The 22,954-nt window shown below is 36.0% G+C and overlaps 1 protein-coding gene across 6 annotated transcripts in view; it reads right to left on the bottom strand.

Moving 5' to 3' along the window:
* Positions 1-22,954, bottom strand: part of LOC145663040 (uncharacterized) — a 328,849-nt gene that overhangs the window by 266,754 nt on the left and 39,141 nt on the right. For 2 of the 6 annotated variants that reach the window (XM_081729185.1, XM_081729186.1), the window contains one exon: positions 10,025-15,599. The exons of 2 other annotated variants lie outside the window; for them this stretch is intronic. In XM_081729185.1, coding sequence (XP_081585311.1) covers positions 13,778-15,599 — 1,822 coding nt within the window. In that variant the 3' untranslated portion in view covers positions 10,025-13,777. Of the gene's footprint in view, positions 1-10,024; positions 15,600-22,954 lie in introns of those variants that run through there. 2 more of the 6 variants (XR_014127141.1, XR_014127142.1) reach the window with 2 other exon arrangements.

Genomic DNA, 22,954 nt, shown 5'->3' with positions numbered 1-22,954 from the left:
TCCTATTTCACCATTAATGCTCACATACTAAATCTAAATAGCACAATCATTGTACTGCTCGCTTTAGTGTGCTTGCTTTTCAGCCTAAAAGTTCTAGTTCAATCCAGGGTACCAGCTATGTTGAATATTTTTCAACATTTTATTATATCTCGTCATGATGGGGACTGTACCAACACTTATTTGAAAAGCTTAAGTAGACTCAAAACAGAACATACCTAACACCAAAATTGAAATGACACCCATTTGTAGGAAACAGGATTACACTCATAATAGTTCATGTTAACTTGTAGTATGCCATTAAAGCATTTCTCAACCTTTGTGGTGTGGTTACTATCAATTCTTCCCAGATAAACGTTAACTTAAGGTCTATTACCACAAAATATTAAATAACAATGAATATCTGACACTTAAATAATTTCTTTCACGAACAACTCAATCATTTTACTGAGCTCCTCTGTGGCTAAACGGTTAGCGTGCGTGTCTTTGGCGTGGGAGATGCAGGTTCGCTTCCCGGTGGGAGCTCATGTGGTTCGGATTCCATGTTAATTAGTAGGTCTCGTCTCATATAGCCTCGCTGTTGAAAATGACGTTAAATTCAAAATCAACTCAACTTAATCGTTTTATTATGTTTATAAGTAGCATGTCCATCAATGTCAGGAGAATTTATATAATAATTGACACAACTTCTTACTTAATAGTGTTATTTTAGTGTCATTTTTACTACTAGAGCTTCGAAATTAATTGATATTTAATTGTTTTCAGTTTCGTATAACATACAAGTTGGTTTACATTTTTCTTTTTACTTTCTGCTTAATTCCTTATAACTACACTTTCTTACAGTGAAATATGTCTTATTCAATGAATACAAGAACTATGAGTATTAAAAACATACAATTCGACGGATCTTTATACTGAGAAAAATGAAAATTTAAAATAAAACAAATCTGTTTATTTTCTGAACCAGTAAATGGAAACTCTTCCGACATAGATTGCTTCAAATCATTGGTTCATAAGTTGTGAAACAAATGTAGTAATAATAATAATAATAATAATAATAATAATAATAATAATAATAATAATAATAATAATAATAATAATAATAATAATAATAATAATAATAATAATAAAGTTAAAGGAACGAATGGATTTGGTTCAAAGTGTCTTTAATGAGTTAACAGTTTAAACTTCATTTGAAAAAGAAATCTGAACTAAGATTGGGCAGCTCAGTTAATTTTAATAAGCAGTTGGATGTTTGTACCAACATGTAGTGAAATTTAAACAATTCAGTCGTTCAGAATAGTTTGACTGTTTGAAAATAACCTAATCTGAGTTGAATTGGAGAATAGAGTGTTGTGAATAGCTAATGTTTGGACCGAATTTGACTAAGTTCGAAATTAAATAAATTAAGGTCTATATTGTGGTAAAGCTTCGTGATAATATGACAAATATCATAGCTACGCCAAATTCACGAATAGATATAATCATTTGTAACAACTTCACATTTTATTATTTGCAGTTTCTTATGTTCCCATATAACATACACGTGCAAACCTTTTTTTTAAAGACAAATTTAATATTTAGTATACTAAATAACTATAATAATTTTAATCAAGCGTTAAATTTATCTTACTTTCCGTAATCAATTGTAGTTGTGCAAAAACACAGATCTATTCGCATGCAATGGAAAGTACCAGTGACGGCAATTGGGTATGAACAGTAAAAAGGGGGACAAAACACTACTAATAGTAAGGGGCATGTAGTAATTAGGTTATAGTGTAAAGCCAAAAAAGTGGGGGCAGCAATTACCTTCACGCCCCTAATCGCCGATGGACAGCACATTTGTTAATAATATTCCTAATTTAAGTGAATTTTAAGACTTTGTTGAGGAATAATTTTAGTAGTATTTAATTAGATCTATACGCTTTTATTTGAATCACTTCACTTCAGATTTACAATTAGTTTCATTATATTTTCATTAACTGTTAATCATCCAACGATGCGTTCAAACGTAGAATATTCACTAATAGTCATTACATTCGCCAACAACTTAAATTAATTTGTTTACAATTAACTAAATTATTTTTTTAAAAAAACACCAAATTTGTTATATTTAATTTGAACATGTAGTTTGGTCCAGTCATTTGAATCAATCATTTTTTAATTTAAAAGTTGGTTTACATCGATCAAAAATGTCTGCTTACTGTGTCAAAAGCTTTTCAATAGACCTTACATTGAATGCTGTAAATTTCTTATATCTTATACACTAACATGAGAGGCGGACATAGGGCGTATTGTGAAATTATATACTCAGAAAAAATGTATGTGGCGTACTTAAAAACGTATGTTACATGTGTAAATCATGTAGTTTTAGGACTTAACGTACAGCAAATGTATAACTGAAAAAAGTACATTTTATACATACTTTCCGCATACATGTTTCGAATAAACGTACTTTCTGTACGAACGAAAGAACTGTATATAGGTGGTCAGGATCTCACATACAGATATACGCATGTAACATACAACTGGCGTATGTAACATACGTATACGTATGTGATATATGGAAGACTGTTAGATGTCATACATCCTGCAACGGCATGATGTAACATCTAAGCGGGGAAAGTCTGTAGCATATGGATAACGTATGTTCCGTGCAGGTTTCTGTAATAAACATAATGATTCCGTATAAGTGTACAATATACCGCTGTCCGGCTAACGGACTTTTCTCAGTATATTAATTAATAAGAATTTGCGTCCGGTGAAGGAGAATATTAAAAGTTCAAAAAATTATATATATATAGGCCTATATTACAATAATGAGGAATATCACAGTCGAATCGATAAGTGTTAGTAAACAATACAAATGTTTAGAAGGTGGATGAAAAACAGAGCCGTAGCTAGAGATTTCTGCGCCAGGGGCGAAGTAGAATTCGGTGCCCCTACACTCATCTTATCAAGTTTTTTTTTTTTTTTTTTTTTTTTTTTTTTTTACAAATAAGAGAAACTGCTGTTCTTGTTATGATACGTTGAATTTTTATCATGCTGCTTGCACAGACTACTGCAACAACTGAAAGTGATCATTCTCTATTCTTTTACAATTAAAAGCTGTTTTCAAGAGTCTTATTTTGGACTTTTTGTTACAATTACAAAACTGCCTTTGCTGTACACAAATCCACTTTGAGAAAAGTTATAAAAATTTACAACTTTTTACGTTTCATACTATATATAAGAAATGAAATTTTAATACGTTAGAAACTATGTGATTTAAAAATGTTCGAAATGGGTAACAGCATCAATTTCCAGTAATAATTGTAAACTTTTGTAATTTTATTCTGTATGTGACCATAAAGAAGATTTTAATTTTGATCGTTTTACGGTCAAAAATATTTTGTGAAATGTAACGGAAAGTCTGAAGAGACAGTATTTGCGAATTTCTTAATATTGATCGATGGAGGTAAAGAATATGTTTAATGTTCGTACTTGATATCCAAAATGTAGTTTGGCTACTACATACACTATGTGATCAAAAGTATCCGGACACCCAAAAAACATACGTTTTTCATATTAGGTACATTGTGCTGCCACCTACTGCCAGGTACTCATTATCAGCGACCTCAGTAGTCATTAGACATCGTGAGAAAGGAGAATGGAGCGCTCCGCGGAAATCACGGGCTTCGAACGTGGTCAGGTGATTGGGTGTCACTTGTGTCAGAAGTCGGTACGCGAGATTTCCACACTCCTAAACATCCCTAGGTCCACTGTGTCAGATGTGATAGTGAAGTAGAAACGTGAAGGGACACGTACAGCACAAAAGCGTACAGGCCGACCTCGTCTGTTGACTGACAGAGACCGTCGACTGTTGAAGAGAGTCGTAAAGTGTAATAGACAGACATCTATCCAGACCATCACACAGGAATTCCAAACTGCATCAGGATCCACTCCAAGTACTATGACAGGCGTGAGGTGAGAAAACTTGGATTTCATGGTCGAGTGGCTGCTCATAAGCCACACATCACGCAGGTAAATACCTCGCTTGGTGTAAGGAGCGTAAACATTGGACGATTGAACAGTGGAAAAACGTTGTGTGGAGTGACGAATCACGGTACACAATGTGGCTATCCGATGGCAGGGTATGGGTATGGCGAATGCCCGGTAAACGTCATCTGTCAGCACGTGTAGTGCCAACAGTAAAATTCGGAGGTGATGATGTTATTGTGTGGACGTGTTTTTCTTGGAGGGGGCTTGCACCCCTTGTTGTTTTGCGTGGCACTCTCACAGCGCAGACCTACATTGATGTTTTAAGCACCTTCTTGCTTCCCACTGTTGAGGAGCAATTCGGGGATGGCGATTGCATCTTTCAACACGATCGAGCACCTGTTCATACTGCATGGCCTGTGGCGGAGTTGTTACACAACCACAACATCCCTGTGATGGACTGGCCTGCACAGAGTCCTGACTTGAGGCCTATAGAACACCTTTGGGAGTTTTGGAACGCCGACTGTGCCAGGCCTCACCAACCTACATCGATACCTCTCCTCAGTTCAGTACTCCGTGAAGAATGGGCTGCCATTCCCCAAGAAACCTTCCAGCACTGATTGAAAGTATGCCTGCAAGGGTGGAAGCTGTTATCAAGGCTAAGGGTGGGCCAACACCATATTGAATTCCAGCAGTACCGATGGAGGACGCCACGAACTTTCAGCCGGGTGTCCGGATACTTTTGATCACATAGTGTATGTTTAAAATTATAGTACTTACTTAATTTCTTAATGACTGAAAATTCTGAATTTAAGGTTACTTTTCTTAATAAACATATTAAAATACACACACACATATATATATATAATGTGTGTGTGTGTATTTTGTATGTATGTAGATAAATAAAAAAAATATCATACAGCTAGATACGTAAGCACAAAAAAGAATCCTGGCGATACAAGTAGTTAATGGAGAAATGATCCCAATAAATTTCTTTAAATTGGAAGCATTTCATATGTCAATGAAATAAAATAAAATAAAAAAAAAACACTGGTAGCGATCAGTCTTTGAAAAAGACGAAATTCGTGGAATAAAGTTCTGACCCATCAAGCCCCTATTCTACAACTGTTTCAAATTCAAGAACATTATTATTCTCCTTGTTTACCTTCATTTTTAATATTCCCGCGCAAACAACAACTTGTGTGTCTCTTCACTCCTTTCATTTTTCATACCTTTATTCTCACCGTCATGATTAAAACGATTGGTTAGAAAAACGTGATTAACTAACCAAACTCATCATCATCAAAATGCCGAATATGTACGTATTTAAGACTGTGACCGTTTCTGATTTTGAAAACGCTCTTGTTTACACTGTACGTCATTGCTTGGCAGCATGTATGTCACATCGTCATTAAGAAATCATATATAATAGCTTTTTTTTAAAGTAATAAGTAAAAACTTGTTCTAACTCTTATTGAAACATTTGGATTGCGTGCGTAGCGAGCAAGAAAATTTTTAACAAATCTATTTTCATTTCCAATACTTTCCTTTCTTCTTGCTTCTTCGGCACCCTCTTGCTATCAGCGCCCGGGGCAACCGCCCCGCTGGCCCCCCAACTTAGCTACGACTCTGATGAGAACTATTCTAAATATAAAGCAATCTATTCTACAGTTGCTAAATGGATAAGGGATAACACAAGCACTTATATATTTAAAAATTAGTTGTATTTAAGGTAAAGTATTTTTTATCTTAAAAAGATATTTTAACTTCCAAAAACTTCTTATTATGAGCAAATGTACTATCCAATGTAATGTAGCATGGTGCATTAATATCGTCACTGTTAGAACAAATGCTATGCTTCAAAGATTGTGAAAGAAAACAGGAGAGTGAATTAGTTGCCGCATTTCATATTAGTAAAGTACAACAATACAATTGATATTGTTTTCATTTGGTTATGTTATATCCCAGATTAAGTGTTAATTCGTTTTCTAAATATAAAATTTTAATTATTCTAGATATTCTTTGTAACTTTTAAATAGCTTGTCAAGTCACACTTCGAAATTAAAACTTGGTTTGTTTGTACTTGGAGACGGTTCACTTTCCTTCTTTTTGTTGACCCTTTCATTAAGGACTAGATTCTACAAGAGTAGCAGATGTGCTGAGCATATATTACCCAATAGCAGTGCGCGAATTAGGTTGTGTCCTAACAGGAGATAGTTGATTGCTTTGTGAGGGACCAATGTTTCAATTTGTTGCTTTTGGAAGGGATTAAAACAAAATAGAAGGAAATTCCGCCCCGGGATTCGCACCCTGCCCTAAAGGCATGACTGGCACAAGCTGGATGGTAGGCCCTGGTTCCATGAGATATGTTACGCCACAGAGGGTAGATTTATTTATTTATTTATTCGAGAAATCTAACAAATTTAGTGAGAAAATTTATTAAATTGAATTACTGCTTTCGCAAAATCATGGATTTAGCTTTTGTTTTTCTTTCGTTCTTTCTTTCTTTCTTTTTTTTTTAATCTGTCTGATTTAACTTTGTTAAAACATTCTATAGGAATTTTCACATTCCGATACTATGAAAAGAAATAAAAAATACTCCTACATTGAATATCACTTGCTAGTCCAAATGTTTCTATTGTTTTGTTCTTTCTTTTTATTCGTTTCCTTAATAGCATAATGTTTATAGGACCTGCATTTAAAACATAGATCTGTCCTGTTCAAACAACTTGAGCAAACTGGAAAACGACCGCGTGCTGAAACAACAGGAAAAAGGAAGAGTGAAAACTGACCGCTTCTTTATCTTCTTCTTTTACGCGCCTATTTTTACGCTAGGTGTATGGGCCAACTTACGGACCGAAATATACGACATCACTTTACGGACCGAAAATGCGCGCTGAAAATACGCTAGTGTATGCTGGCCTTTAGGCAGCGTTTCCCAACCTTTTTCAACTTGCGGTACACTACGGGTGTAACTTGAATTCTCGCGGCACTGTCATAGATTTTATCATTTGTAAATATAAAACACTGTGGTATTTTTCTGTGATTACTCTCTCGCAGAGAAGAAAGCTCGATTACTGGTTTTCCCCCGTGGTAAATCATTATGCTTATTTTTCATTCTAATTTAAAAATACGAAACAATTGTAATGAAATATTGGACTCAAGTTTTTTAAAAAAATACGCTTTCTTTTTTGAAAACTGTATCCAACCTTTCACTAAGAAGGAAGATCACTAAATAACAAACGAACAAACAAATCTCTTTTACTTTTAAAACACAAATGTAGGTAATTTGTATGCATACATTGCTTTGTCGAAATGATTGAATATTTTCAAATTTCAAATTACGAAATAGTCCGCAACAATAAAGGAGCAATAATGGTCACAACAATGATAAATACTTTTTTCAACATTAAACATGTACAGAAAAGTAACACGGTACAAAACAAAATTGTAGATTCATAGTAGAGGTTCATAGTAATGTGTAATACAAATATGCATTTTTCCTTTGTCTTGCAATTTGATTGCTATAGAATTAATAATTTTGTGTCGATTTCCTCGCGGCACACCAGCGCTACATTCACGACACACCAGTGTGCCGCGGCACACCGGTTGGAAAACGCTGATCTAAGGAATAAAGATCACTACATGTGATGGCCGAGCTCGGCCGGCGATAGGCTCGGCTCGGCTTGCCTTGTATGTTCTATTTTATTTCTCCGTAACTACTGGCTGAATATAATCGAAATATGGTGCGCAGATAGCCCATTGTCCAAAGAATAAAGATCGCTATACTTTACAAAGCGACAGGGCAAAGGACAGGTTCGCCTTTACAACAACAAAAGAACTACGAATATATTTTGTTTGATGGAAGGTGAAGGGGCTGAAGTATAATCTTGGGTGTGAGAATGTGTTCATTTGGCCCTGTACATTGTCAGTTATTCGCTTCAAACGCCATATTTCTTACCTTTTCATTCCGGCATATGTAATGACTTCTATATATTGATTTGCTATATATTACAGGCACGCCACGAAACCTCAAGTCTGAATCCAGCAACAAGATCATGTAGTTTTTTCTTTTTTCTTTATTCTTTTCTTTCTTTCTTTTTCTTTTTTTCTTTTTTTTTTCTTTTGCAAGATATAATTTATGCAAATGTCTATCGCCAAACTGAAATATTCAGTCATCATTGGCGATCTGGCGATCGAAAATTCCAACCTGGCGACCAATTTGGTAGGTATACATGGTTTTGTTTTATATTACTTAGGCACCAGACAAGGGTTGGAAAAAATAGTTTTATTTTTTTTAAAAAAAAAGAACAAAACATGTGTTTAAAACATAAAAAAAGATGCTCAAAACGTTTTAAACATGTTTTAAAACACAGACGAAAAAAAAACATGTCAAACATTTTGAACAGTTTAAAACACGATTTTTAACATGTTTCAAAATCATGTAATAACTTATTTCTTAGAACTTTTTGCTCTTTACTAGCAACCGACCTTTTCATTTATTTTATCCTGATTAATAACACTGTGCTGGGTACAGAATATTTCAGTATAGATTAGTAATTCTCAACTTATTTCATATTCCAACCCCTTTTTATTACACCCTCTTGCCAGTGATTCTCATAAGTACTTTCTTGGTAGTAATTAGCTTTTTAGGTAGATTTTAAAATCTACCTACTGTGGAGATTTCACACAATCTATCAATATGCATGGTGAAACAAAAGTCCTCACCACCCTTGTGCGTTGAGAACGGGTTGAGGGAGAATGATGAAACTTTTAAGTGGTCTGACACATCAGATAGTGCTATCAAGCATCATGGCTGCCATCTTTGATTGGAATTCAAAATTTCAAATACAAATGGAGTCATGTTACGTGTTTTAAGGCTAGAACTTTACCAGAAATACGCTTGTGCGGTTACTTTAGCCTTAAAACAAGTCATTTCGGAGTTACTGCTTCTGAAAATTTCCTAATTATGCTCTTAGGGGCTAAGATCGCGTTTCATGGAGGCGGGTGTGATTTTTAATTGCAAAAATTTGATTACTATTTCAGAACACTCATACTAATAAAATTATCTTAAAATAATAAATTTTCGAAAAGTAATGATAGTTTGAAGCACACTTCATGTTGTGCTAACTTTAGAATATTTTCTGCAAGTCTATGTAATTGGTTGTGTTTTAAGTCAATAATTCATTGAAGAAAAGTAATATATGAGGCGTTCAGAGCACTATGGATCCAAGTCCATTTTCAATAAGGTTCAGGTTTGCTCAGCAAATGAATTCTATTTCCAAACGTAATATTTTCGCAGTCAAGAGTCCGCAATAAGTATAACTAAAACCACGTTAAAGGCCGTGGGATAGTTTCATATGACAGCCGCTAGATAGGGGCGTCAATGGGACAGGAGGGCATCCGCCCCCACCCCACCCTGAATTTCAGACTTTAGGGGCAGTAAGGCAGTTTTAAAAACCTTTCGATAAGCAAGATCCAACAAAATAAGTTTGAGGTCCTTACACCGAATAAATAAGGAGGAAATACAGATGATCGAAACTGGAAAGTTGTTCCAAATGATGTCGTTTTTTCTTCCCGTAAAACTAATGTTAAGCGATTCCAAGTTGTACGGAGACTGACAAGGTATTCGCGAAGTGTCCCCTCGGGATTCGTGTAACATTGATTCAAATGCAAAATTCTCCGTGGCCCAATGTGTATTGTACTAATTTAAGCGGCCCATACCGGTAATTTCCATATTTATGGGCCTTCATATATCCGGAATTCAATCATACACTACTATAACACTCGGACACAAAGTTGCTTTTAGTTTCTTTAGATTTCACTGGACATGAATATGGGCATATGCAGAACAAATTGAATCAAGTACTCCTTCTCTGACATATGTTACCCACCCTGGCCGCCATCTTGGATTTAACTTTCAGTTTTTCAAATGGCAATAGGTTCAAATGATACATCAAATTAATGTAAACTTTTCTCGGAATTTCATTGGTGTACTGAGTTTTATCGTAGCTTGTATATACCATTAAATGTCAAGCACTTCATATTGAGCCAAATAGAAAGTTGTGCAGAGCCCGGTGTGTATATGCAATCTTTTATGTGTTATCGTTGATGAAATATTCTCTGAACTTATATACATGCAGACACACAGATGTCAATACGGAAATGGTAGGTCTTCACCCAAATCTGGCCGTATCTGGATCTACATTAGGCATTTTGACAGTAATACAATACTTCCTTATTATAGTATAACATGGAAGTAATAACAATCACTCATGGAAATGTAATAAGATTATGACACCTATGTTGTAAGGAGTTTACCAGTTAGAAATTGTTTTGATTTGTCAACATCAAAAACGTAAGCGTAACTGATATTAACCTGCAATGTCTATTCGCAAAGTGGCTGGAGGGAATGAACATGTAATACCTTCCAAATGGTACAAGCTACGGTAAAATACATTACACCAGTGAATGTAAACGTAAATGTCCGATGTAACACTTGCACCTATTTCCATTTGAAAAACCAAAAGTAAAATCTAATATGGCGGATCTAAGATGGCGGCCGGGATGGGTAACATGTGTCAGAAGCAGTACTTGATCCAATTTGTTCTTCATATGCCCATATTCATGTCCAGTGAGTAACATCTAAAGAAACTAAAATGAATTTTGTGTCCGAGCGTTATGGTAGTGTATGATAGAATTCCGGATATATGAAGGCCCATAAATATGCCAATTACCGGCATGGGCAGCTAAATTTAGTACAATACACATTAGACAGCAGAGAACTTTGTATTTAAATCAATTTTACACGAATCTCGAGGGGACACTTCACGAATGTACCTGGTGAAAACCAACATGTAGGCTACTATATCAACGAATGCCTGCGATATATTAATTTCAGAACCGCAATTTAGAACCACAAGAACCCTATGTTTGTTTTCTGAATACAACATGAAAAATTTGTTTCCATGATAATTCTTTTATTTACTTTTTAATATCAGTTCTACAAGTAGTACAACCTTCGACTATGACACTTTCTCGCAAGTTAACTTATAAGCATTTAAACAATACAATGAACATTAAAATTCAAAGGGAGAAAAAGAGACAAAATAAACTGTAGATTACCATATTGCCACGAGAAGTCAAAACATTCACATGAGAAGAAAATAGTCTTCTGAATGGGTAGCACTTTTTGACAATTTTCTTTCTCTGGCAGATTTTTTTTTTTTTATAAAAATAAGATAAAATAGAAATATGTTTAAAGGTGCAAAGGTGCACGTGCACCCTCTTCCTTGTAAATATACACTACCTAAAGTGAGCAGCTAGGAGTGAAAACAGCAACACTTTCCGAAATTTTCCTCTGTCATGTTTCGATTTGGGCTTAAATCAAAGGGAAGTTTTGCAAAATCGATAGTTTAAGTCAATTTTCTAAAAGTTCAACAAAAGGATTCACCGAGAACAGATACTTAGGATATCCAGGGCATTTCCTCATTCACACCACAGGTGCCTAAAGGCATTTTAAAAAATCCAATTCAATTCAAATGTAGACCTACTGGTAGTTATTGGTGCACCCCTCAGAAGATCCTTTCTACCAAATCTTGTGTTGGTCCCCCTTGATGAGTTTCTCGCTACGCCACTGATGTCTGATATGTATTTGATTTATAAACTAAATTGCTTGCAAGCAAATGAAATGTCCTTCCTGCTTCCCTGGGGGCCAGTATATGTGTAACTTTGGTGTATGTAGCTCCGGGTTCGATCCTTGTTGGGAAGTGAGCTCGAGCTTCAACCACATTGGTCAGTGCAAGACTGTTGTAAAATAAACATATATGGTGACTACCGGCAGTGAACTCCTTCATGCCTAAGCGCTTAGCGTACGCGCCTTTCGCCTGGAAGACCCGGGTTCGATTCCCGGCGTGAGCACATGTGGTTTCGATTCCATGTTAATCAGTAGGTCCCGTCTCATAAAGCCTCGCTGCCGAAAAGGACGTTAAACTCCAAATCAACTCAACTATCGGCAGTGTCATCACAAGAAGTAAAAATCTTATCAATAAGCTCACATTAAAAACTTCACTCTTTGATCATTTCTCTTTTTCCTCTTTTTAAATACAGAGCAATCAAAGTAATGCTATTCTCAAAGGACATGTGCCTGAGGGCCTAAGGTGTTTACTGAATCTTAAGTATGAGGAAAAAGAAAACAGACTGAAAAACGTGGAATTTATTTACTAGTATAATGGAGATTCTTTTAAAGCCAACCTTAGACTCCCTGTCGCCAAGGATGTTTAACGTTACTCAAGCGTAACTCCAAGACCATCAGAATTGAAGAAGATGAAATACAGGTACAAAAGGTAACCGATAAAGAAAAGAGAAACATAGAAATGGTACTCATCATAACAAAAATATGTCTACTTACACAAAAATGTTCTGCAGAATTTCAATACGTTTCATATCGCTAAAATCAAGGAACAAAACCCTTTGGGTTCGAGAGAGAACTGGTATTCAGTGGAACCAGTTTTATCTTAACAATCTCAAGCAGGTACGACATACGTGGGTATTTCGAGTAACGCTAATCCCTTGGTGACCGTAACTACAATACCAAAATGCAGAATGTTCCATTGAGTAACGTTACTCAGTGTAACATAATTCAGAGCGTACCATTTTAAAAGTTACACTGACCAATAACGTTATTAACTAGGTGCAGAAATGGGTTACAAAATAGTAACCGTAACAGATAACAAATTGTAAATATTGCACATTTCGTTAAGTTATCCACACTTGATATCGTGAAGCTGAAGGATGCTTAATGTACTTGGCAATGGCAACACGTCCTGACATTCCTTTCGCAGTTTCTCAAGCAGCTCGAGCCGTTGAACAGCCAACAGAAGAGGATTGGATCAAGATTAAGAGAATCTTCAAGTACTTGAAAAGTACATTCGACTATGGCCTAATGTATTCATCACACAACACCACGGGTTTAAAAACCTTCAGTGATGCTGATTATGCCGGAGACATCAAAACAAGACGATCTACTAGTGGCGTAGTTACAGTGTTCGCAGGAAGTGCAGTAACGTGGTCAAGTCGCCTTCAGTGGCTTTGTCAACAACGGAAGCTGAATTCATTGCAGCGAGTGAAGGTGTGAACGAACTAATGTGGCTACAGCGATTGTCCAGTGATTTGGGCGTGAAAATTGGTGAGACACCTGTATTATTAGTACATAACGCTAGTGCTGTGAAATTGACAAAAAACCCAGAATTTCACAAAAGGTCAAAGAACATCGAAGTAAGATACTACTTTGTCCGGGAGTGCTATCAAAGTAACAAAATTGATGTAAAGCATATTGCGGGTCAAAATCAAGTAGCTGATATATTTACCAAAGCATTAGAAAAGGTAAGCTTTCAAAGTTTGCGTAAAAATATGGGAGTTTGCTCCAGTAATATGGCAGGACAGTGTGCTTAGGAGGAAGTGTAAAAAAAAATAAGCAAACTGTCTCAGTGTGAATTTTGACTGTCATTTGTTAGTTCTTTTTTTCTTTTTATATGTATTGAGGGTGAAGGTGCCAACAAACGAAATTTACTCTGGGTTCGTGAACTAGCGGTAGTGCTAGAAAGGAGAAGTTGTCTCTGGTCTTTTTTGTGTGTTGTTAACTTCGAAGTACTTATATTAGTAATAGAAAAGGAGTGTTATAACTAATCTTCAAGTGCTTGTAAAATATATTTACAACAGTTCCGATATTAGTTTACTTTCAAATCCTGCATTTGCTTCGTATGGAAAAACGTGCTCTGCCATCAGATACATATACCGTTTTTCATTTGTGTTTTAATAGATGATTAGCTAAACTTAATTTCCGATTGTATCCCTTTCCACACACGTCACACTTATGAAGTTTTTCGCTTGTATGCGTTAACATATGTTCTCTTAAATATTGCTTAGATTTAAACCCCTTTCTACATACTTCACAAATATGAGGTTTCTCATCTGTATGTGTTAACATATGACATACCAAGTACGAGTTAAAAATAAATCCTTTCCCACACTTGTCACATGTATAATTTTTTTTGCTTGTGTGTTTTAACATATGCCTGTTTAGATTTGATTTCTCATTAAATCTTCTACAACACTCTTGACATACATGAGGTTTCTCAGCTGTGTGTGTTATCATATGCCTTATCAAACGAGATTTCCTACGAAACCCCTTCCCACACACCTGACACATATGATGTTTCTCCGTTGTATGCGTTAACAAGTGACTTTTTAATCCTGTTTTAGTTTTGAATCCTTTAAAACACTCTTGACACGTGAAAGGTTTTTGATTGGAATGTGTTTTTCTGTGTATTGCCAACGCTGACTTATAACTAAATTTTTTTCCACATCTCTGACACATATAAGGTCTTCCCCCTGTGTGAGTTATCATGTGAGCTTTCAAATGAGCTTTAACACTAAATCCCTTCCCACACTCCAAACATGTAAGAGGCTTTTCGCCTGTATGTGTAATCATATGGTTTCTTAAACTTGATTTGTCCCTGAATTTCGTTCCACATCTCTCACACGTATGAGGTTTCTCACCTGTATGTATTAACAAATGCCTCCTGAAACTTGATTTCGCATTAAACCCCTTGCCACATTTCTCACATATATGCGGTTTCTCATCTCTGTGTCTTAAAATGTGTTCTTCTAAACCTGACATATAATTAAAGCTCTTCCCGAACTTCTGGCATGTATGAATTTGTTCGTTTCCGTGTGTTAACTTGTGTGCTTCAAAATTCGATTTCTGCATAAAACTCTTCCCACAAGTCTCACACACATGATCTCTCTCATATGTGTGTGTTAACATGTGGAGTCTCAAACTTGACTTCTGAATAAATCCCTTACCACAGTCCTCACACCAATGATTTTTTTTACCTGTGTGTGTTAATATGTGAGTTCGTAAACTTGATTTTTGTGTAAATCCTTTTCCACACTCGGGACACGTCTGTCCTTTCTTGTTTGTATGTATTAACATATGGTCTCTTAAATTGCATTTAATCTTAAAACCCTTTCCACACACTTCGCAAATGTTTGGTTTTCCATCTGTGTGCGATGCCATGTGTCTTACTAAACTTGATTTATCACTATATTCCTTAGCACACTCATGACACGCAAAGAGTCTTTCACCCTTGTGTCTTCGCATATGGTTGTTTAATCTATATTTATAGTTAAAGACCTTTCCACATACTTGACACGCATGAGATTCCACATCAGTATGTGTTATCGTATGTCGTACCAAGTTTTTTCTTGAAATATACATCTTTCCACAATGTTGACATGTATGATTTTTTTTCACTACAGGTACTAATATGTGATTTCTCAAATTTGATTTGTCTTTAAATCCTTTCCTAGACTTAAGAGACTCGTCCATATGTATTCCTATGTATCTTAGATGTGAAATTTCACCAATTCCTTTCTCGCGGCGCTCATGTGTATGGTGTTTCTCCCCTCTGTGTGGTAACATGCGTTTTGTCAACTGTGATGTTTGGGTAAATTCTTTGCGACACTCCTCGACAGCATAGCACTTTTCACCTGGCTGGATAAATGTGTTCTTTCCTCCAATAAACTTATTAATCTTTCTGGAAGAAGTATATTTATGTAACCTGTAAAAAAATTCAAATATATCAAGGAAATGGAAATTAAAATTAACGATATGAACAGCTAGAGAATGCAGAAGAGAAAGAATGGAATCTGGTTTCTAATACTTATTGCTGCATCGTAGAAGTGAATAACTTATTGGTTTTACACTTCGCGATGCAGCGAAAAACATAACTATGAAGCTGTTACAAATATATATATATGTAGAAATATGGTATCGAGTACTATGGATCGATTTCTCTACCGAATGTATTTTCTATATCAAAATGAAAGCTAAGGCAAGCTTTTGCGCACTTCGTTTAATAGATTAGAAAGCATGATTGTTCAAACCGTAATTCTTTCTATGATTATTTTGAACATAGGTTGATTGAAATGGTGAGAACTATCGGGTTACCCCAACTTCGGGTGTCAGAATAGTTCTCAATTAACCAGAACCTCAAATATGCAATGACTAAAACAATAACAGAAGCAAACTACACCAGGAACGACCTATTTCCTGATACCTGAAAAATATAGAACAAACTGTAAGAGAATGAGTTATTTTCTTTTATTCAACATTCCACGAGCATAACCTCAATGCTAAACAGGATGAATAATTAATAAAAGTGAATAACTGTGAATTTAAATTCTTGTTATTCTTCCATCGAGAATAGAACCCAGTATCATACAGATCAACTGAGATGCGCAAGCAGACACAGCGGAGGACACAAGCAAGTGAATTAATGCACGAGTGCAAGAATACAAAAACACGCGCTGGAAAATACTAAATAAATAATAGAAAGAACATGTTAAACTATACAATTGACAGTAGGTAATATCTTTAACCTCTCATAACGACATTAGACTTCAAGAACTACATTTAATGTAACACAGAAAACGCACATTAATTATATTCTTGACTTTCCACCGGCAGTAACTATACAACAAAATTAAGAAAACTATAGCGGAACAAATAATACCTAAAATTTTAACAGCAATAATTCAATTCACTGGTATGAGTAGTAAATATGATATTTCTATCGAATACTAAATATGATTAGAAATTTAAAATTACATTTACAGGTAAATATATAGTACTACATTTGTAATTGAGTGTTACAAATTAATGACGCAATAGTATAGAAATAAACTCTACTATTTTAATGGCCTCCTCTTAAATAAGAACGCCTGAGGGACGGGGCGATGCACATCGGGGTACCTTAGTGTCGAATACTATGATCACAATATGATTTATTTACTAGTTCAATAGGAGCAAACTTAAAAAAGATTTAAAATGTTACTTTTCTGTAAAGACTGACTTCTAAAAATAACTTACTCAGGTAAGTAACACAACCAATTACATACATGGTTTTCAATGTAAGTAGAGATCCCATTTAAAGCAATTAAATATGCCAAATAATTTTGGAAATATGATAGAAACACTGGTAAAGTTTTAACCCTACTTAAATTTTTGTAATTGGAAGAACTTGTTGAAATTATAATTACCAAAGATCGTTGCTGTAATTTTAATGAAACAAATTATTTCAATCATCAACTTTAAAATTCTAAATACGTTATTTTAAGTAGAGAAATTTCTAACCATGTTTCTCATACGTCCAGAATGTTTTAAAGCATCAAATTCCTGTAAAGGACATTATAATCTTTATCTCTGTTGAAATCATCCATTTGAATCGAGGTATACATAAATATATTTATCATAATTCTAGTTGAAATATAGGTTTTCGCTTAAAATATAGATTTGAAGTACGCAATAATCTGACCTAGTGCCATTAAAAAAAATACAATTGTATGTTGACTTAGCAACATACTTGCTCACCATCAGCGATACAGACCCAAAATTTTTAAATATACGATTCCAGCATGAAATTCCCGGTGGTATTGCACAGTATATTAGAATTTTGTAGGTATTTGCATCGCATTTAGTTTCAGCTGTTAATATTTTACTAGTTGAAAAATTACAAGGCTGAAGAGAGGTAAAGTCTACCTTATATATATATAATATGGAGACCGTTATAAAACGTATCCTTTTTGCAACCGGTAGAACGGCTGGAGTATATAATTTTTTGGGGATATATCGTCTCTAAACATTCAGGATGACACCGTAGTCAACTTTTTTTCTTGAAAAGTGATGTATTTCTGCCTGTTCCCAAACTGGCGTTCTTCTGGAGACAAATCACTTAAGTACCTCTTCGGAGTTCAGTATAAATGCTTTTTTGCGTACAGTTTCAGGCAATTTCTGCGCCCATTCAAGCAGAAGTACCAACATTTGCTTCGGAGTCCAATTAGTATTACAATGAAGACGACTTCCGGCGAAGCTGTGTATAGATGTTTTACGCACCTCTAGTTATGGTAACAGATATGTATGTATTGATGACGGAGCGACGATCTCTTTATTCTGTTCGTTCAGCTTTTAACTATATACAAGGAGTATCAGACCACCCGTCCCAGGCACTTTTCTCGCCTCGTAGTGCACGTAGACACTTCAAACAAAAAATGAACAACGAAATCGTATGTGAAGAATCGAATAGTGGTGCTTCCATATCCAGTGGAGTATCGGGAGTACTTCCACGGGGGATCAACTTCAAAAAATTTATATGGAAAGTGCTATCAGTTTCGATTTCTTTGGAAATATTATTGAAAAACAAGCAATTTTGCAGGAAACACTTTTCGATAAATTCTACCGTTTGGCATCTATGTGTGTTATTTGTTGTTGAATTGCTATCAGACCATCTGTTCCACGCACTTCTCAGTTCGTACTTCGTAGTGCAGGTAGACACTTAAAACAAACAAAAAATGAATGACCAAATCGTATGTGAAGAATCAAACTGTGATTCTTTCATATTTAGTGGCGTAGTAAGACTACTTCTGCGGGGGATCAACTCCAAAATTTAAAATGGAGAGTGGTACCAATTTCGATTTATTTGGAAGTATTATTGAAAAGGAAACAACTTATACTGGAACATTTTTCGTTAAACTCTACGGTTTGGCATCTATGTATTATTTGCTGTTGAATTGCAACTAAGAACAACAGTTTTAGTTGGTAATGACTTTAAAAGAACATCAGATAGCACATATTCTATTAAATAGTTGTTGAAAACTCTTTACAGCATTCAGTATCAAACGTTAGGGCATATCTCGTCTACTTATCAACAAACGACACTTATTTAAAAAAACCATTACGGGACAGTACTAGTTTAAATTTCGGAATCTGAACCAATTTAAAACAGAAAAAAACACTCTTTGGTTTTACACTACGTATGAAACAAATATGGGTGCAAAGTCCAACAACAACCCCCCTCTCAAAAGAAATCAAACTTACGAAATCACTGCCACTCTCTTAGTCTTCTTATGTAAACATTTTAATAAATCACTTTTCGTAACTCATTGCACAAACAATTGTTCAAGAACAGTACAAATAAACAAACTGAAGATAATAAATAAAATAAATAACATGAACTGCAACAACATTCTCACCAAAATATCATATTTCTCCCCCCCCCCCCAAAAAAAATAGAACTGACAATAAATGTTCAAAGGATCGTCCAGCACGTGCGATGCACATTCGAATGCGCACCGGGACATTGTAGATTGCTCTTAACACTTCATTTCCTCTTAGTCCATGGCAGACATTATAGATCTTCTTCATTGTCTTCCCCTGTAGTAGGACGCTCTTGCTAAACCAGCTCCTTGACACGTCCCGAAAAGAAAAATCGAGAGGAGTCAGGTCCAGAGAACGAGCTGACCAGGAAACGGCCTCCTCTTCCGATCCACCTGTTTAGAAATAAATGAGCAACAGTTTGTCCGGCAACTCTTGCAAAATGAGCAGAGTAACCGTCTTGTAATCACATTATTTCACGAGTTGCTAATGAGACCTCCTCCAAGACTTCACAAAGAACATCTGACAAAATTAGCGTATCCTACTTCTGTTAAAGTACCTTCGAAGAAATAAGGACCAATTTGGCCTCCCACTATACCACACCAGACATTTAGACTTCAGATATGTTGATTGTCAATTTCACGTATCCAGTGAGCATTCTCGCTGGACTAGTAGTGACCGTTGTGGACGTTGAAATACATTAATCTTGAAGGTCGCCTCATTCGTACACAGAATGTTCTGGTGAAACATGGATTCCTGGCGCTCACCCATTGACAAAACTCCAGATGGTTATGGAAATCTTGTTCTCGGAGTTTTTGATGCAGACAAACATGATAAGGATTTAACGCATTATTGTGCAGAATCCTCCAAGTCATTATGTGGCTCATAGCAGCATCCCTAGCTAATCGTCCTGTTGAGATTTGGGGAAACCATATGGACTGCATCAAGGATGTCGGGAGACCGTTTATCCTGAACATGGCGCCTGAACTACAGACGTTTGTTGTGGTGAGGATGGACGAACCCAATCCTTTGCACACAAAGTGCCGATAAGATGCTCGTGGACGTTTGCCGACAGATAGTCAGTGTCTGAATATCTGAGGGTTCAGTGAATATAATCTGGTGAAGGCAAATCGGTTGAGAGCTACGTCCATGTGACATACCTTTTGGTATGTCTCTGAAACAAGATGCGCTACATCGTATTCGGATCTCTTTACTCCAGCATTCTTGCACATCCACAGCAAACAAGCATCAAGGTATGCGTCTTGAAATGGTTTAATAAAACACCTATCAGTGAGTTTAGTCTTGTGAGTGATATGTGGAGGAGTACTGGGCAGTGAATCCTGTGACCCTTCGCATATTTAATCACTTTCAGTTCTTTATGGCTGCCATGTCCATCAACAATTAGCAGAACTGGGATGTGAGGGGAAGGATGACAGAATTTCACAAAGTGTTGCAACGAAGTTTAAAAAATAATCACTCGTTATCCAATCAGTATTTTGTGCTACAGCAATAATCTCAGGTGGAGCATCAACCAACAGTCCCTCATTCATTCTCTGGCGCGGAAATACGACTATGAAGAGGGGTAGTACAAACTGACCAGTAGCAGTCACGCAGAATATCAATGTTATATTCCGACCTCTTTTGCCCGATGTAGAATTTCCAATTTTGTAAGCGAAAAACCAGGACACCAATCTCACGCTATATAGCCATTAAGATCACGGTTCCTACTCATTTGGTAAGAATCGATTATACCTGTCTTTTCCAGATTAGTAGCTACTTACAATTTTCCAGTTCATTCTTTTTATATACAGTTAGTACAAATGAAGCCCCACAAAGGATATATAAACATGTGGAGAGGTATCAGGAGAGCTGCCTGGTGTCCCTTATTCCGAATTCCGAGCTTTTGTGTTTAACAGGCCCTAAATATTGCGCCAATTACGACACATTCTCCCATTTATGACTGAAGAGATACTCTTTACTTTGTTGCGTCATCATTTGAGTCAGAAATACTACCTTCCGTTTTCAGGTAAGACATACTAGTTCTTGCGGGCTGAATTTTTTTTTCAATCTGAAGAGCGAAAACAGGCGTCCTGAAAGCCTTTTCCGGGACAGGTAATTCTTTGAAAACCGGGACGTCTGGCAACCCTAGCCCGATGTCAACTTGCCCAGAACTCGTTTCCATTTTTCACACATCACTTTGGGATTAACATGAACACTGATACACCAATCTCATGAGCGTTCAGTATTCGTGATGGTGGAAAACATTTTTTGATGTATGCACTAATTTGTATAGAACTTTGCAATTTGTTCGTTATTGAAAGTTGTTGTGCACGATACACTTAAGGGCCGCGATGGCTCAGTGGTAGAGCGTTCTCCTCTGCTGCATAGAGTTTTTGTTTCGATCAGAGCTCTGCCAAATGACTTTTGTGGTGGACAAACTCCGTGTGTGGGGGTTTCCTCCAGGTTCTTCCGTTTTCTCCCACTTTCTTGATTCCACCATTTCATTCATTTCTCATCATTGCCGGCTCCATTAGCCTAGCCGGCATAAGCGTGGGAAATAAAACTCAAAGATTTCAGTACACTTGTAGACACAGGTGTTCTAACAAACAAATTGGGAAGTCACTTCTTAAACTCGTATAAAAAGCTTTCACAGCATCTTTGTTGAACGTGTCATTGATATTTAGTTCTTCAGCTACATCAAACTAGCTTCAGGTATTCTTACCGTGATAATGACATTAAACGACCAGTTAACTGTTTCACATGGCATTTCAGTTCTTTTCCACACATATCGGGGAAAGTATTTTCGCAACTCCTGACTTACGCGCAACTCCTAACTTACTATGTATCAAATGCCATGTGAAGCAGTTAGTTGATCACTTAATGGCATTATCATAATAAGAATACCTGAAGCTAGTTTGACTTAGTTGAAGAACCAAATATGAAAGCATCACTATTTGTTGTTTGAAGTGTATACGTGCACTACGAGCCGAGAAAAAGCCTGGGACGGGTGATCTGATACACCCTGTATACATGTTACCTTAAAATTTCTGCAAAATTCCTGAAATGGGTTTAGTGAAATAATATCTAAGGTTTGAAAACATTTCTTTCAGTTCTTTTAAAATAAAACGTTTACTTTCCTTTAAATGGGTGAATATGCAAGTGAGGTAAACTGTATGGCGTTTTTTTCTTCAAATCTAATTTTCTGTTATGTAAAAGTAAAGCGCTGACTTTCATTTATATATCTACAGAATACTTCAAAACTGCTGTAATACACAAGAAATTGGTAAAACTGAATTTGCGGTGAAAATGTGTGAGAACGAAATTTTTACAATTTTAAACATTATGTTCACTTCTGTACATATTAAGTGTTTCCGAGGTTTCCAACATAGTTTCGTTGGGGTGAAAGTCCGTGGCCATAGGAAAAATTGTTGAATAGGCATCTCAACTAAAAGTTCACAAGAATAAAAGTTTAGTAGTTTCTATCGTAGGTTTCAATTAAAGCGGGTTGCAGGACTTTTTTAGATACCGTATTTACGTAGATACCGTATATTAGTCTAAAACGCCCTCAAATGTGATACGAAAAAAAAACTACTCGGCATTGACTTTTAAGAATGAAAATGATAAATAAATATGTGAACATTTTTCGTCTTCCATTTTCAGTTTCCCATTTTCGGATAAAACAATTTCCCATTTTTCGGAAAATGTGGGTATTCCTAGTACACATTTTTTACAGAATCATGACTAACGAGATTAGCTATCTCCGGCAAAACTCAATCGTTTTCTGCTGTAAGTTGGGTCTTACTGACAGTGCAAAATGTAGGCCTGAACTTCCAACTCGAATGTAAGACACATCTCGATTTGGGGACTGAAAAATAATTTAAAATGTGCGTTTTAAGATTGCGTAAATACGGTATTTGAAAACGAAGGGAGGACAGGAGAATAAGACAAGACGCTCAGCCATTCACGATATCCCAAAGGAAAACT

Source organism: Thermobia domestica, chromosome 10, assembly GCF_964235325.1.
Source record: "Thermobia domestica chromosome 10, izTheDome1.hap1.1, whole genome shotgun sequence".
NCBI classification, from domain to species: domain Eukaryota; kingdom Metazoa; phylum Arthropoda; class Insecta; order Zygentoma; family Lepismatidae; genus Thermobia; species Thermobia domestica.
This window is presented reverse-complemented; position numbering and strand designations above follow the sequence as displayed.